The sequence below is a fragment of the Psammomys obesus genome, unplaced genomic scaffold (assembly GCF_907164565.1).
Source record: "Psammomys obesus unplaced genomic scaffold, mPsaObe1.curated_primary_1811, whole genome shotgun sequence".
NCBI classification, from domain to species: Eukaryota; Metazoa; Chordata; class Mammalia; order Rodentia; family Muridae; genus Psammomys; species Psammomys obesus.
In genome coordinates, this window is record NW_026591711.1 from 3,114,883 (window position 1) to 3,133,097 (window position 18,215).

The 18,215-nt window shown below is 38.4% G+C and overlaps 1 protein-coding gene across 2 annotated transcripts in view; it reads right to left on the bottom strand.

Moving 5' to 3' along the window:
• Skap2 (src kinase associated phosphoprotein 2) overlaps positions 1-18,215 on the bottom strand; it is a 155,048-nt gene that overhangs the window by 122,046 nt on the left and 14,787 nt on the right. For both annotated transcript variants that reach the window (XM_055611896.1, XM_055611898.1), the window contains exon 4: positions 15,870-15,977. In XM_055611896.1, the coding sequence (XP_055467871.1) occupies positions 15,870-15,977 (108 nt within the window). The remainder of the gene's footprint in view (positions 1-15,869; positions 15,978-18,215) is intronic.

An 18,215-nucleotide genomic window follows, 5' to 3' on the forward strand; every position in this document is an offset into this window, starting at 1 on the left:
ACAAAAACAGCTACCATGTCACTAGGCAATTATATCCTACACCATCATATATCCGTGGTCTGTCACTTACCAAAACATCACTATGAGGAGCGTGACTATCCTCACTGCTGTTGTAACATGAAACCCAACCATAGAGAGGAGAATGTGTTAAAAATGGCATAGCTGTGCTCCATTAAAAAAAAAAAAAAATCATCTCTACGTAAATACCAATTGATCAGATTTGTCCCATGGCCTAAAGAAGCCAACATCCTGATATTTTGCCTCTCATAAATGACTTGTCCTAAACTGTTCTGCATCATATTTGTACTAATGGGCCTTTTAAGACGGAACTCCAAGTGTTACTGACCTAAGAATTTCATCTACTATAAAACCTTCATGACAGCCCACACATGGCATCATTTTTTAAGCCTCCTTGCAAGAAATTTCACTAGATCCTGGTCCTACTGTGAGCTATATATCTCTTGGATTATTGATTTTTATATCAAGAACACTAAAAGTAATAGACTAGGTCAGTTTTCTGTCTTCGAATTGACTCATAGGAACCTCAAGACCACATGGTAGTCCTCTCCTGGCAGAGCTGGGGTCTTCTGGTACGCAGGACCCGGTGGCCCTTCAGTTCTCCCCTCACCCCCACCCCCACCCCTGTCTAACACACCTTGGCAGTGGTATAATGCCTTCGGATCATTTTATGCCTCAACTGATTTTAGAAGACAATATAAACTGAGAAAAAATTAAAATCAAAAGCAGGCCTAGGGGCCGGAGATGTCTCACTTGCTGCTCTCACCGAGAAGCCAGGTCAGTTCCCAGCACCCCTGTGGCAGCTCCCAACTACCCAGAACTCCAGTTCCAGGGGATCTGATGTTCTCTTCTAAGCTATGTTGGCACCGTGCTGTATGTGGTGAAGACTGGATGTAAAGCACTTGCATATAAAATTTAAAAAAAAGTCCTATTCATAATAAATAAAGTACATTCAAATATTCTAAAATTCTAATTTTAATTTACCTGAAATCACTACAATTCTTCATTTTGTGTCAGTGTCAAAAGCTAAGAGCAGACTGTTTACCTATTCAACATCTCCCACCATGTACTGCTGGAAAGAGAAATACAGGCAAACAGAAGGTTAGCTTGTTTCCTGTTCTGTTTTGTTGAGACAGGCAGGGCCTACCTCATAAAGCCCTGGCTGGCCTTGAACTTCGGCAACCTTGCTGCTTCAGCCTCCAAATGCATGTATTACAGACTAGTGCTGTGATATGAAATGTGAAAAGCCAAGCAAAAAGCAAACAGGTATCACTAAGCTAAAAGCTGGACCTGACAAACAGTTTGAAGGTTTCATAAAAACAGCCAGGGCCAGGGAATTCAGCAGAGCACATACTTTTGAGGCCTTTGAATCTGCAGCAGGGCAATACATACACACACGCCCAGACAGGAGCAAAATTAGTCAGTCTAGACAGTTAGCTTTACTTTTTTTTTTTTTTTCTGTTTTTTTGCCTCCGGAAACTTTGAATGTTTTCATGCAACATTAATTCTAAGCCATTGCTTTAGAAGCAATATCCTCTAAAGGGTTTGAAACAGCCATTGTTCCCTAAGTATAAAAGAGCTGTGTAGCGTCTACCTTAGCCATGTATTCTCCTCTCTTTGCACAGCTTTTACAACTCTACACTTCGCTGTGCTTTCAGACATCTACCATGGAACAGATTTTTGGCTCTGCCTGCCCTGAACTGTTGCTTCTTTCCCGCAGTCCTCATGGTTTGGGACACTGACCAGGTCCTAGCCAATTAGAATATTCTACACATACATAGACATACACACCATAGAGACTGACTCAAAATACACACAGAAGCCAAGGCACAGAGCTCAGCTGTGGCAGTTGAGAGATTTCTCTTTCCACGGGACTGGTGGAAAATTTCTAAGAAGCTGTTGGTGGCTGCTGGAGATAATTTTTGCTACAATACCCTGTAACAGTCTGTTACAGGAAGTTACGTTGAAAAAAGCAGGATGTGGATGAAAATGCTCAGCACAATGGAGTTCCTACATGGACCTACGTAGGCATGAAGCAAGATGCACACTGCATCCTTCTCTCATGATAAAATAACACATAATCATCTCTGCTTTCTGCCAAAGCTGATTGGAGCTCTAACAGTCCTAACCAACCCTCTTCAAGGCTTTTTATTATCTCCACAATCCATACATCAGAAACCTGGCTCAAACACCATCTCCAAGTCTGTCTTCACTCACTTCATAATTATCATCTTCTTCCTTCTATGTTTCGTTTAGTAGTGACTACAGCAACCTGCCTCGGATTGCAGTTACTATTTACAGCCTTCTCTTCCACTAATCTATAAACTCCACAAAGGCAGTTTGGTATCTTATTAATCATCTTATTCTCCTCACCCCACTCTAACTGTAAAATCAACTGAATTAAACTTTTTTTCCATCCAGCACTCTGCCTAAAACATCCAACATGGTTATCTTTTCCTACTCCCTACTTCCTTGATTTTTAAAAATCAAGTCCTTATCTCCTCTAAGGCATATTTTCTTTTAGAAGAGAAATCCTATTCTAAGCATATTAGAGGCTCACAATATCCATGTATTCCAGGAGAGAGGTCCCAGGGTACCAATACCAAAACAAGTCCTACTCAACAAAAGAAATGCATGTGTACTTCTTTTCCCCTTGGTAAAACATTCTACTACTTCTGGATATTAAGATATTATTTTTATTAGCCTCTGTTAGTGTTAAAGGAAATGATGAACAGGCTGAGAAGAGAACAGCTCACAAGTGAAATCGAAAAGTAAGGAGGCGCTTCTGGAGACAGTCACACAAGCCGATGCACAAGTGCACCACCAAGATGAAACTGCTTTTCTGACCAACATTAAGTACGATGCTTTATGCTTCTGTTTAGGCATGACGAAGAAGGCTATGACATTCAAATTACATTCTCTTCTTCTCTAGATGTTGCAAATGAAAAGCACTGAGCTTCCTCATCCCTTGGCTTTCATATGAAAATATAATTAAATACCTAATTATAACTTTGGAACCTGGATATACACTTGACAACAAATGTGAAACTAGAATCCCTAAAGTTTTTTCCCAGAGAAAACAAACTTCATATTTAAGTTGAAACAAAATTACAACTACGGAAGAAGACACAGAAAAAGATACAGGACTGAAAAAAAAAAAAAAAAAAAAAAACAAACAGGAATAATAAGGTAATATTTCAGTATTCTTGTGATGAACCTAGCTTCCACTCCTCTTTTCTTAACACATCCCAAACTAACACTTCTGTAAAACTATAAAACATCAATTATTAGGGAAAGGATGACTATAAACTTGGATAAGGCAGGAATGTCAAGTTAATGCTTCTCTGTGCTCACTATGAATTTTTATATCTAGATTGTCACATGCAGATCAGCAGCAAGTTACATCAGGCCCAGTCCTTGGAGCACATGACAGCAAAGCTCAGACACTTCCACGTGCTGTTTCTGCCTGTGTCTCAGCTCCCTTACCTGACAAGATTGCTCAGCCTCATAACTGAAAGGAAACACCTCCCCATCCTTACAAAGGTGAAAAGACCAATGTGAAAAGTCAAACTTACTTTCTTTTTTAAAAGCAAAAGACAGCAACAACTTTTCAAAATTATTACCCGAGCATCAACAAAGCCTTGCCCAACAATGCCAGAAAATTTTCCAAATAATCTACAAAGTACATGTTCTCTGAAATAATGTACCCAAGCAAAACTAAAGTAGGGGAGCCTTGTGTTTGTATCTGTAATGCAGCAAACACTGTTGCTTTGACATGGCAAAAACATGATAATGCCTGAAATGAAAGCAGTGATATAAACCACAAGGAAAAGCATGAACTGTTTTTTAAATGACGCTAAAGGATACAAAATTTGAGAATTTGCTGACCTGAAAAGACAGCAAGAAAATCACCGCTTGCCATCTGCACGACTTTTAGACATGAACAGGGCTACAACTGCACTAAAGGCAGACTACACTGCCTTTCAATTAGTTATAATCCCACAATCTCTTACAGAAGAACTCAGTGTTTTGATAAATCACTTTAACCTCAACTTAAGAAAATCTTTAAAGAAAAAAAGTTTAAAACCTGTAAGATTTCTTAGACATGACACTAAAAGCACAAATAATGAGGGAAAAATAGATAAATTAAGCGTCGTTAAAAATTTAAAATTTTGTTGTATCCCAAGTATATCAACAAGAAAGTGAACTGTCAGTCCAAGATTTGGAAAATATATTTCCAGATCACATATGGATACAGGACTGGTATTTAGAATACATAAACAATCCAGAAGTTGGCAATAAAAAGACAAACCAATTTTCAAAATGGGAAAATATTACGATAGGCATTCACCAAAGACACAGAAACAGCCAACAAACACAGGAAAGGCTGATCCATATCAGTGGTCACTAGAAAAGAAAGCAAACTAAACTGCAAGCGGACAGTACTTTACGCCCACTAAGATCCCTACAATCAAAACGGATACCCGGCCAGGGGTGGTGTCCCACACTTTTAATCTCAGAGCTATGGTGGCAGAGGGAGGCAGATCGCTATGAGTTCAAGGCCAGCCTAGTCTACAAAGTGAGTTCCAGGAGGTCCAGGGATATGTAGAGAGACCCTGTCTCAAAATAAACAAACAAAAAGATATCAACAAGAATAGAGCAATCTGCAGAGAAATCAAGAGTCTCACATACTTCTGGGAAACAAGGAAAGTGGCACAGTCAGTTGGAAAAATCCAGCAATTCAAAAAAAATCTACATATATGCGTCACTTTATGTATATCCTCAGAGAAATGCAAGCATACATTCATACCAGAAGGCATTCAGCTATTCATAGGAACGCTATTCATGATAACCAAGAAGAGAAAACAACTTAAATGTCCACTGACTGGTGAAAATACAGCAGTGGCGTACACAGTGATGAATTTCAGGACCAAAAAAGGAAGCGAATAACTGCCACAGGCCACGACAAAGACGAGCCTTACAACATTATGTTAAGAAAAGGGAGCCACATGCTACACAACTGCTCTCATATGAATTATTCACATCAGAAAACTGCATACAAACAGAAAGCACACTCATGACTAACTAGGCCTAAGAGGGAGAGGGAGAAGACAGGCCTGGGAGAAAATGGACAGTGACCATTTACTCCTGTGGTGAGATGTTCCAAAATCACTGAAAACAATGTTTATACAACTCTGTAACTGAATGAAAGAACGCTGGGTTATAAACTTTAAATGGCCAAGTCCTATGGCTGCACTAAATATACTTCAATAAAGCAGTTATAACTAGTTATATCTGTCTACAATACCATTTTTTTGTCATACTCTCTTGGCAAAAGTGCAAATCTTATTTGGTTTACAGAATCAACTCTTTCCCTGACTCGGAATTCTAAAATAACAGAAAACTTTTTTTGTAAGTGCAAACCAATACATGACAGTAGCACCTTCACCAAAGTTAGGTTAGTGGCTGGATCACTACCTGAAACCAACCATGCATACTGGAGCACGCCTTTACTCCCAGCACTCAAGAGGCAGAGGCAGAGGGATCGCCATGAGTTTGAGGTCAGCCTATGTACAGAGAGTTCTGGGCCACACAGGACCAATAGTGAGACTGTTTCAAAACCAGAAGACATGAAGCCACCATGCCTCTCTGGTCAGTCCTCATCACCTAGTCTTCCATAAGCTTTATCAATGATTTCCATAAGTTTTCAATGGGTTCTTCAACTTGCTCGTTCTCAGCCATGATTTCTTCCTGCCCCATATCCGCTGGGTTTTTCTGAAAATGTCTTCCTCTATTCATTCCAACTGTACCGAGCCTTACTAAATTCTATCAAATTTCTGGCTCTTCTATAATGTACCTACGAACTCCAGTTTGCAGTACTCTTCCCATTCTGAATATTTATTTGGAATAATTACTGTATGTGCCATCATATCCACAATAAGGCTGCAGTTATTTCAAAAGGGCTAGTTCTTTGGTAGTGCTTATAGAATCTAGGTTCTTCCAGAAAGCTTGCTTTCATTCAAAGTGACTAAAGCTAGGGCTACATTAAAAACCTTATGTGGGCCTCCACTGGTGACCAAAGCTTACTTCTTCCCCCACTACTTTAATACATCACTCATAAAATGTACGATAAAGCAGCATCCTCATACCACTAAAAATGACGATACAGACTTACTACCAGCCACTGCCTCCTTGCCTCCTCAAGTCCCCATAAAATCCCTTTTGTATTTATTTATTTGGTACTGAGAACAGAACACAGGCATGCAGTCAGGCAAATACTCTATCACTGAGCTATACCCTCAAATCCCTTATCCGTTTGCTGTTAAGGAATAAAGACAGAATTATCACCAATAATTCTTTTAAATGGTGCCATGAGTACATTTTTTAATACAAGCAATTGCTAACCACTTGAAAACAGATGAGACTGAAATGAAGAGACGACAGAGGATACCAAGTTCAGGAGAGCACGAAGGAGAGTGGCTGTGAAGGCCACACTTACCAGCCACTCACTGCAGAACAGTGCAGTGAGAACTCTGAGGCCCACTGTCACAAGTAGCTGGCAGGCATGGCTGCTGTGGGACTGAGATAAATCCTGAAGTCCAAATCCCTAAAGAGAACACCAACTGAGAGTCTGGAAGCCAGATGGCAAGGGTGTTGGGCAGCTTCAGACTGCCTAATCCCAACACTGAAAAGGAACAGCAGGGTCAAAACCCTGGAAATGGATTACAGAGCTGTACTTCCATGAGCAACGTTGTACTTAATGTAGTGATTGTAAGAGTATCATTCTACCTCTTTGGTCCTGACTAAGGTGCCTTATAGACAAGATGCCAAACAAGCTTACTTAGTACTTTACTCCCAACTCCAGCCAGACCCTCCATTCTGGGGGAAAACCTTTCCAGACAGTAGACGGTGGAGACCGGAAAAGGCCAAGTGTGTGAAGTCCTGAGTGAATGTGTGTTGTTTACGTGGCCATGGCCGTGCCCATGTCGAGGACCCCAAAGCCTTAGACCCATGAGAAATTGGCAAAGCCACCAGAGCTTTCTTCTCCCCAGATATTTATGGACTGAAGACTCTTGCCCTACAGAGACAGCTCCTCCTGAAACTAGTTAAACTTACCTCCTTAACCCAGCTGTACACCATAAAGTCTTCCTCCTTGTTTATCTACATGTAATAACCCCACCTTGTTGCTCATCCAAATGTTCATCTATATAATAAACATGCTGAGCTTCCAGGGTCCTTCAGTGTCTCCACCAGGGAGCTTACACCATCCAATTCCAGCTTTCTATGTATGTATGCATGCATGCATGCTTGAATTTCATCCTCTTGTTACAACAGTCAGGTTCAAATCCCCGCAGCTGAGCAATAACACAGTATTAGACATGCAAGGCATCTACACATGCCACCTCACTACTCAGCTGGGTCTTCCATCATGGCAGGGCTCAGAACAAAATCTTTTCAGACTTTGATGGAAGTGATGACATGAAGGATAGAGACTAATATTTAACATCCATCCAACTTATCAGCACTTGGGAGGCAGAGGCAGGAGTTCTGACTCTTTTGGTTAGCATGGTCATAAGACTGGTCTCAACAGAGAGAGAAGGAGAGAGAAAGGAAAGGAAAGGAAAAGGAAAAAAGAAATGAAAAATATGAAGAATAAATTAGCAAAAAATTGGGAGGCAGAAGATGAAGTCCTGAATACTCATTCATCACAGTGGGAGTCACACAGAAATATAAGCGTGGCATCTGAAACTACTGGGGAAGCCTACAGAAGGCCCGTGAAAAAGCCCTCCCCTTGGGAGCAGACGTTCTGTTTGTTCTTTTTACTTAATTTTGTGAGGAGCATGGTACACAAAGACCAAAAGAGAAAGCTGCCTGCCTAAGCTGAAGTCCAGCTAAGAAACCAGACCAGTATCTGTCTGTCTGTCTACCTATCTATCTCCCCCCCTCCCAGTTTTTGTCAGTTTACAAAGAAGGAAAATGTCTCTTGATAGTTCTAGCAGATTAAAGAAAATAATGTCAGTGAAACAACCTAGGAGAATCTGATGTTTTTTCTCAGTATGTTTTAAATTATTCAATCCTTTTTCTTTTCTTGAAAATGCCCCCAGCCCTGGGCATGGCCATCTCCAGGTTAGCTTTTTAGAGTGTTTTCTTGGTTTCTTATGCTAAGAAAAGGCTTCCTTTAAAAGTTTTTTCGCAGTGTCTTTTTAGATTCTAAATCCACTCTCTGCCTCAGTAGGCACAAGTAGGAAGCCCTAACAACTTCTCCACATACAAGGAATGGCCCAAATGCCATGAACTCAGTGAAGAACGACAAGCCTCTGCCTTCTGAGTGCTCAGTAGCAAGCAGAGCCTCTTCATCACTTCCCACTGCTGATAAGATTTGTGAGTGGGATCTAGCCTCCCTTGGGTTAACTTGCACAGTTAACATGCAAACGTGCCTAGAGCATGGATCAGAACCTACCCAATGTCCTTAACAGAGAGGTTCATTAGACAGAAAAGAGACTCTGGAAAGGGTTCAAAAGTAAGACAACTACAGCAGGCACAGGGGCATTTTCCAGCAATCCCAGAACTTGGGAAATGGAGACAGGGAATCCTGAGGCTAGCCTGTCCTACATAGTGAGACCTTATCTCAAAATGGGGGAAAGGGCCATAATGAAGCAGCCTTGAGAAGTGGCTCTATGCAGCAAAAAAGCACAGCTTTTTTTCTAAAGGTTCACGTGGCCACAAAAAAAAAAAAAAAAAAAAAAAAAAAAAAAAAAAAACATGCTGGGAGCAGGGCTAGGTGGGTGCACAGAAGAATATTCTTACCTATATGGAGATGCATGGTCGCACAAAGCCCCTCAGGTGCAACTGTACCACTTTTCAGCAACAAAGATCAACACGATAACCTATAGAGCACAGTGCTCGTGCTTCAGTGAACACCTGGGGATGTTGTTAAAGAGCTACCTGCTCCACAATCAGCAGATACTGCATAGGGATGGAGATCCAGCATTTCTCCCAAGCCCCTAGGCAACGCTGCTGCTATAGGAATGCCGAAGATAGACCGATTAGTCACAGAGAGGAAAATCCCTTCCCTTTCATCAAATGTGAACTACTCTACCCAGGTTCTCCTCCATAACCCTAACACAAAAGCAGCAGCAGCCTCGCTGGGGAAGAAGGTGGAATGGTTGTGAAAACCATACCTGAACCTTGGGTCAAACAAACATTAATTCACATTCCTATCTGTAACTCTGGGCAAGGCTTTGGGCAAATCCATAACTTCCCTTTCCTTGTGTCCCCTCTGACTGCTACATGGTGATGATAATATCTATCCCACAGAGGTGCTCTTAAGATTAAAAATAAATAACGTAGCAAAGTTACCTTGCTGATTCAAGTAGACGGTTCAACATGCTTTTGATGTTGCCAAGGCAGCATCCCCCAAATCTGCACTCATCATATCAATAGATTACTTCTGTCTTTTGATAACCACCCCATCAAAGGCAAACTCTTTAACTTAACTGGCCATTCAGCTCTTCCAGTAATCTATGGCCTAACTTAAGATCTCCGCCACTCCTCTTCAACCTCACCTCGAGTTATTGCCCATACAGTTCATTTTCACCAGACAAATCATCTCACTGCTACCACCATGTATTGCTAATTCTACAATATGGACACACCAGCATCCCAGTGCTCCGGGGACTTCTACAGCAAGCACTCGCTCTAGGCACTTCATTACACAACCAGGGAAATCCAAAGCAGCCAAGTGACTTATGCTAAACCATAGAGTCGTCTTGAGCATAAAAACCTACTTTTCCAACTTCCACTCCACATGTTCTTTACAGTATCTGTCTCCACTGTCACCAGCGAACTTCAAGACCCCAAGAAACTCATTTAAATACAAGACTACTCTAGATAGTTCAGGAATAGAGTTTATGCTTAGGTTTGATACATTTCAGTATTCACCTGACAAATTAGAGGGTAAAATCAATGGAAGCAATTACTTGCCTTGGTACAGATCAAATCAGTGTTAGTAAATAGTATTTCTTGTCTGGGGGTTCTTCCTCAATCTGGATGTTAGTGTCATGACTTCGGGTGGCAACCATCACTTCCCATATCAATTACATATTTTCTGAAAATAAGAACTTTACCTAAGTCATCTTCCAATACTTTGCTGTCTTTTCCAAACATCATGTTCCTTCCTTCACGTATAGCTCAAATAAGTGCTTATTTGTTGAACTGTTATTTGAAATGAATTGTTTTGTAATGCTGAGCTTTCTAACTCTGCAATCTTTCTTACTTATTAGCCTATTTTTCTCTAATCATTCACCCACTTTTAGTCTGATATGTGTTCGCATTAAGTTGCATAAAAACTTTTTAAAAAAACTTTCTATTTTCCATCTTGATACTGTGTGTGTGAGTGTGCATGCGCATGCACCCTCGGGACAGCCCAAGGTCAAGAATCCCTCTTCTATCATATTCATTAAGGCAGGGTTTCTAAAGCAAACCCAAAACTCAATGCTGATCTCTGGGAATCCCATCTCTGCCTTCCCTTCCAGGGTGGAATTACAGGCAGGGCACCACACCCACCTGGTATGTAAGCGGACTGTAGATGCCCAAACTCCTGTCTTCATGCTTTCTTGGCAAGCGCCAAATAACTGACTTCCCAACCCTGAAGAAATGGTTTTTATTGCCATTCGTTTTTATCCATTCATATTTTGTACCATAAAAATATTGAACATCTATGTGCTTTCTATCCTCAATCACACAATATAGAACTTTAGGGTTTAAAAAGATGCCCTCTGGGACAGAGAAGACTCAATGCTGGTGACAAAAGTTTAATCCCTGGGATCCCCATGGGAGAAGAAGAGAGCTGACTCCCACAAGTTATCCTCTGGCTGCTACATCATGCATGGCATGCGCCCTACCCCATCCTTACACACACAGAAATAATTTTTAAACAAAATTATGTCCTCTACTTAACAATGTCCTGTAAAAATATATACCTAAACTCTAGTCCCTTCCCTCCAACCAAAGCTTAAAACTATTTTTTATATAACAGAAATATTTAAAATAAGCATTGCTCCTATATTGCTTAAAAAAATACAAGCTAATAATTTAGGATACTAAAATAAAAAAATTTAAACATATAAAACACTAATATACATTATATACCCAGGATATGTTCAAATTGAAAGTTTAACTCTTAGGAGATGGAGGATGTTAGTCCCACACTCAAAGTCCTGGGTTCAATCCCCAGTTGATCAATAAATTCTTACAAAAATAAAGTTTTAGATATCAAAAGCACATGATAGTATGGTAGAAAAGCACCTAAACAGCTGTCTTGAAAGAACTCTTTTCTAATTATACACATTATTTCATAGTCTAGTGATTTATAAGAACTGAGTAGTGCTACAACTGATTTTACAGGAGGAAAAAAAATCTTCCTCAAAAGAATCATACAGTTTATGGTGTGGATGTGGACAGGTCTACATCTAAGCCTGTGTCAGATGGACTGTGAACACTCATTATTTAGAGGCATACTAGATGAAATCCTTTAAAAAAATAAGAACATTTCTCTTTCTCTCTCTCTCTCCACGACCCCCCCTTGTGTCTGTGTGTGTGTGTGCGCACACACGCATGAGTGGACATTTGCATGTGCCATAAGGCCTGTGAGGAAGTCAGACACAACTTGCAGCAATGAGTTGTCTTCCTCCACCATGTGGGTCCCTAGGATCGAATTCAGACAACCAGGCTTCTTAGCAACCAGTACCTTAACCCACTGAGCCATCCTGCCGGCCCAGACCACCCTTTTTTAAATAATCTTTTGGTATAAGCAGTATACATGTTTTATGAATCCAAATTTTTGTATCTTGAGTTTCTTAACAGAAGGTATATGAAAAAAAAAGAAGAAAAATGTTATTTGATAGCATTAATTATGGTAAAAATAGCTTAGTCATTTTCTTAATCTCCAAGCTTTGAGGAATAGCTCCCTTCTAGACAAGTATTTGTGCATATGAGCACGTCTTGGCCAATGCCCACAGCTTGTAACCTATTTTACTGAGGATTTTAATTAGGAAGATACATACACACAGTGGTTCTCTCTCTACTTCCATTTCATTTAGCTCTCCCACATTCTCACCCTGGAGGTTCCAGCTTCTTATCCATGAAGTGATTATGGTCTAGCCCTAACTCAGATTTGTAACAAAACAGGGATCCTTCGACCTATCATTGGCAAGAAGAGCCAATATACATCTTCCAGCCTAGTGAATTCTTTCACTTCACCTAAGAGATCTGCCGCAATGCCATATGGCGAGAGGTCTCCTTCCACAAACAATGCAAATAAATGAAAAATGACTTCAGTGCAGAAAATGGAAACCCAAGTCACTGCCCAGTGACTAACAACTGTATCCGCACTGACTACGTCAGTGCACAAACACTGCGCGGTGCCTTCAATAAGGAGTAGCTCTGAGGGTTTCTGCCTAATTGTTTCTAATTTTATCTGGTTACTGAATGTACTGATGATATATTGGCACCCCAACGTATCTCCAGATTATAACATTTATATAAAACTTGTAAGAGTGATCTGCATGATACCAAAACAATCATTAACTTGTAGCCTTGATTTTTCAGAAAAAGAAAGACATGAAGCTAATAAAAAAAAGAATCTGCGCTATTTTGAATGTTAACATATCAAAATGCAGCTCTGACAGCAACCATGCAACCATTTATAAATAAAACACAGCCTGCTGTTATTTTTCAGCCTGGCATTTCCTCTTTTTTGAGCTACTGGTCTCAAGACATATTTCTCTTCTTAAAAATAAAAAGTGTTTCCAAAGACAGAGAAGAAAAAAAAAGTCACAAAGTACATTTTTTTGTTACAAACTATACAAAAATCTGTCACTATTTGTGTTACAAGTCTACTCATCAATAAGGTGCTTTTTTTTTTTCAATGTACCACTCAAAAATCAATTATATCAACTCGTTTGTATAGAGGCGAGAGCACCTTTCATGCAGCTAGTATTAATGAGCAGACGTGACTATAGGATCTCCATCTGTTTCTCTGACAAAGCTGTGGCTTCTCTAGTCTCTCATTGAAATTCCATTAATCTGGTGTACCAAGGTCCAATGCGAAAATCAAAACTCCATCTAACCCTTTATCAGCTCTCAATAACCTACATGTGAACTCTGCCTGTTAGCACGCAGCAAGTTATGATTTTGCTATCCATCAGGCAGCTGGCCAATAAAAAAAGGAAGAGAAAAGAAAGAAACCAGGCAGTCTGGAAACAACATGTCTGGCAGGGTTTGAAGATTTTGTTTTTGTTTCTGTTTTCACCCTCATTCAGTTTGGACAGGGTGTCTGGACTTTGTGAGATTCTGCATTATTCTCCTTGCCTGTGATTTAATTGCTACCAGCAATCAAGTCGAAGCATCACTGAAGTGTGCTTGAATTTCATTAGAAGATATAACTTATGCTACTTTCCTACAGTACCTAATAAACCATAAAGAAACCAAAACACATATGGCTTGAGGGAATAACTGGAAAATTAGGTGGCCATTTGGGAACTGGGTGAACTTTTGAACCAGAGGAACAGAGAAAAAGAAGTATTAAAGGGAAAGGCAGACTTAGAATTCACAGAGATGTGCAGGTTTGACCTTTGCAATACCTTGAAAATTATATTAACTCTATGAAAAATACATTATCATGCTTAGAGTTTATAATCCATCAACATTCAGATACTGTTAGTGCCTGCCATAAGGTAAAAGTCAAAAGGACAAAAACCAACCTGACTTGACAAAGGCTAAACTAGTTACAGTTATTGTTAAATGCATTTTTGTAATTAACACATCATTAGACTGATAACAGTAAAGGAAATTATATTCCACAAATCAAAGAGAACACAGACCAAATCTGAGCTCCAAAGAGCAAACTAATGAGATGATATGTTGGAGTAAATGTCCAGTGACTGAAAATTAACCTACCATGTTCCAAGAAAATGTAAAGCTGCTACAATCCTATTACTAATATGTCAAAATGAATCATACATAATAAAAGTAGAATGTATAATCTGCTTAAGAACTGGTTAGGCACTAATAAATAAGCCCAGATATTTAACAAAAACTGGTGCTACATATGAGTATGCCATTAATTATCTTTAGTAAGTTTTTTCCATATCAATGTATTTCTTCTACACTTTGATTTTGGAAACACATGAAAATTTTTAAAATTTCTTTTACATGTATTTATTTATGGGAGTGGTACACACATGTACTATGGTACTCATGAGAAGGTCAGAGACTGACTTGCGGGAATTGGTTTTCTTTTCCAACCATGTGAGTTCTGGAGATAGAACTCAGGTCTTCAGGCTTATCAGCAAGCAGCTTGACCTGCTGAGCCATCTCATTTATTCTTAGGAAAGAAAACAATAATCATAAAAAATATTCTAGAGATTAATAACATTCACTTTTCCAAAACTCTTTAGACTATTTCTGGATTGTAACACCTAAATTATTTTTTTAAATATAAATGTTCTGTCTCTTTCTATGTGTATAGACACATACATATATACATACATGTATTTTACAGAGAAGCAAAACAAATAACTGTAATGAGTCCAAAAACAGTACAACTTAATAATTCATTATTTCACCTGAAAATATTATTTCATCAATTAAAAAATGCTTAAGATGGAGAAAGAACGAGTTATGCTTGGTTATGAATAGCAAGCATGGGTGAAGAGAAATGTGCATCTTTGTAAAAAACAGAAAATATTCTTCCCTTTGAAAGCAGAATTAAATGTTAAAGTTAATACAAAATGGATACGATTATATCACTGCTACACATTGGACAGAGTTCTGGGTGTAGAAAAAGGTTGTTTTGTTCTGAATCAGTGGTTAGAGTGTTCATCACTTATGCATGTACTTGCCTTATCCCTGTTCTGCAATAGACATAATTTTATACCTCATAAAAGCAATTTATGTTTCCAAAGGGAATGATCTGGATAACACAGAATGTGGAGTGTTCTGATGCAAGAAGCACATTTTCATTCAGCAACTGTACTTAGAGACGGAACTGCACAGTTTGATCATCATATGGTGGCAAAAGGCATCCTTCATTTCTGTGTCTGTGTGAAACTTTGAGTGGCGAAAATTAATACACATTGCTAAGACACTGGTATGCATTTTAATTTATAACTACAGATCATTCTAGAGTACAGATTCATTTGACTGGTTACCAAAACAGAGGCACTTGATGCACCCCCAAAATAAGATTCATAACTCTGGTAACAGTCCATAGATTTTTTTAAAAATCACTAAAATAGAAATAATAAACGCTTCACTAATTAAATACAATACACTTTACTATTCATGCATAATATAGGACAACTTTAAGCGCAATCAGAAAAATAAAAATGTGTGGTAAAAATGCATTTGATAAGAAAAAACCTGTCTCGATATGAGAAGGCAACGTAGAAATAATTAATTTAATATTTTATAAACTCATTTTGTATGAAGTTTTAAGAAAAAATACACCAAATATCTTGTTCATTATTTATACAATAAATAATACAAAAAATCATTAAGGAGCACAATCAAATATTAAGAAAGAATCTGATATTAAATTAACCAACAAACTGTTGTAAAAACCTTCCCATAATAACACCAGCACTTGCCTAAAAATTCTAGTAACAAGACTCTTGTTAGAACAACTACACACCTGGGAAGCCTCCCATGGACTGCTGGAGAGAGCTATTGCGTTCCTGAAAAGGTTCTGTTAAAGGTGAGGTGCCCCGAGCTGCACTTTCTGCTTTTGGATAAGCCCACTCCTTCTACCCCCGCCAGTTTTGTCCGAAAGTGCCAAGAATGTCACATACCATCAGATGGGCCATCATCATCTTTATCGTAGCGTTCCGAGGCTAAGGAAATAGTGTCTGCAGGTCCAGAAAAGGGATCGTCGTATTCATCCCCCTCCTCGGCATCACCTGTACATGAATCAGAGAAATGCCTTTATGATTTGCCCATTGAAAATAGTGGTACCCTGTCAAAAGAGGTCAGTTTTACCATTAAATTTAGTCACTGCAACAGGAAACAAACACACACACACATAACTTCTTGAAACCGTCTTGACCTTGGGACTAGATCCTTTAGGGCCACAAGAAAGCAGTTGTCTGCTGACCTTTTAAACTATTCACTAAGTCATTTGTATTATGATGCATATAAAATAAAGCCACACCTGGTCTTACATAATTCAAGAAGTTAAAAAAAAAAAACAGAAAAAAAATTAAACAAGACAAATAAAATAATAAAAACTGAGAAAATTTAAGTGATCCCCTTTATCTACTCAATAATTTGAAAAATTGTATTGAGAAATTGACTACACAAAGCCACATGAACACTGTTTTCATTAAAAGCCATGGGATTATATTAGATTAAAAATAGCTACATTTTCAGGAGCAGAAATTCATTAAGTTGAAAATGCTTTAACAGTCATATAACCCCTCTAAATTTAAACACAACCCTTTCTGTTTCACAGAGTATATATAAGCCACTAGTCTCACTGATGGGAGCCTGTTTCCTACTTGATTACAAATCCTAGGTTGGTTTGGTTAGGGGTTTGTTGATCTGTTTGCTTTACACATTTAATACCCATGATAAGAGCTTTTGGGTATTATCGCATGTACTTGGTTAAAATACTATTAAAAAATGATTTAGCTATTTGCTAAGTTGAATTATACACATTCATTTTTCTTCTGAATTCAGTAACACAGAAAAGCATATGCTTAATCGCATACTGTCTGATAACAATGTAAATTATGTTGTCAGTCGAAGGAAGTTTTGCCAAAGGAAGTGTGTATCCTCTGGCAACCGTCTGATGGCTGCTTCCTATTTTTCTGCACATACCATCTACATTTTGAGTAGAGGCTGCCTTTTTCAAGACAACATTGCCAGCATAATTTAATAACTAAATATTAACTTCTATTTCCTTATGATTTTGCTATTTCACGAACAACCGTTATTCTTACTCGCAAAAACATAAAAGATGGAGACATCCCTCATGAAGACAAGAGCTGAAGATAGGTGGCTATCTCACCACTCTTACCAATTCTGTTATTGATACACTAAATACAGTGATGTCTTCCCAATCAAAATTCCAAGGAATGCACATAAGATGCCACCAACCCTCCAGAATTCATCTTTCTCAGGACATTCAAAGCACTTTCCAGCACACTATAATGTCTCTCTTATGCAAGGTTCTGATTTCAAAAGGAGCCTCATCAAATGCTACTAAAATATTTAACATTTTGACAGTACAGGGAAAATACAGTAATGATCACAAAATTCTGTTACTTTTAGTTGCTAAAAGTAACTAATTTAATAAAGTAAGAACTGTTATAATAATAATTTTCTAAGGACACATCACAATTCACACTAAAAATCAAACCTTGCTAAAAATCTAAGGTATCAGGATACTTTACATACATAACCAGAACTTCGCATTCAGTGTATTAGCTGCTATAACTACAGGAAACAGTAAAGCTAAATAATACATTGAAATGAATTCAGATGCTCAGGCTTAATCCCCACACTCTATATGGAAATGTTCAGGTAACTTAAAACTTTAAAGTTTTGAAAATCAATAGTTTAACTTTTGATATGGCTATCATTTTAATGTATGTGACCTTATACACATGGGTTCATAGACTAATCTATATTGTATATATGTATATGCTACATATAACAACGATTATAATTGTTGATGTTATAAATGCTATAACATCAAGAACATTTGATATATAACAATTATTCTATAAAAATCTGTCACTGACATGCTTAAGATCTTTCTGGGTTTTTAAAAATACTTTGGGGATTATTATTAAAATGAAACTGTCTTCAATTTACCTATTACAAAAACTAAAATTGATTGAAAGAATGGATTTTTTTAAAAATCAGTGTCATATCTATATTTGATAAAGACAAACTGAACTAAATACTGCTACAGGACTGTTGACCTCCCTTCCCCAACACCACCTCTTGCTATAACCCTCTACTCCTAAAAACTGCTCCAAAGGTACGAGAATCTATACAGCATCTGTGCGGGGAGAATATCTTTTTAAAACCTGCATTAAATTGAAAAACATCACCACTTTTCAGCATGGCTTTATTGTAATGATGACCATCCCTTTGCCTTCCTCTAATTTTGTCCTCCAACCATTTCCTCA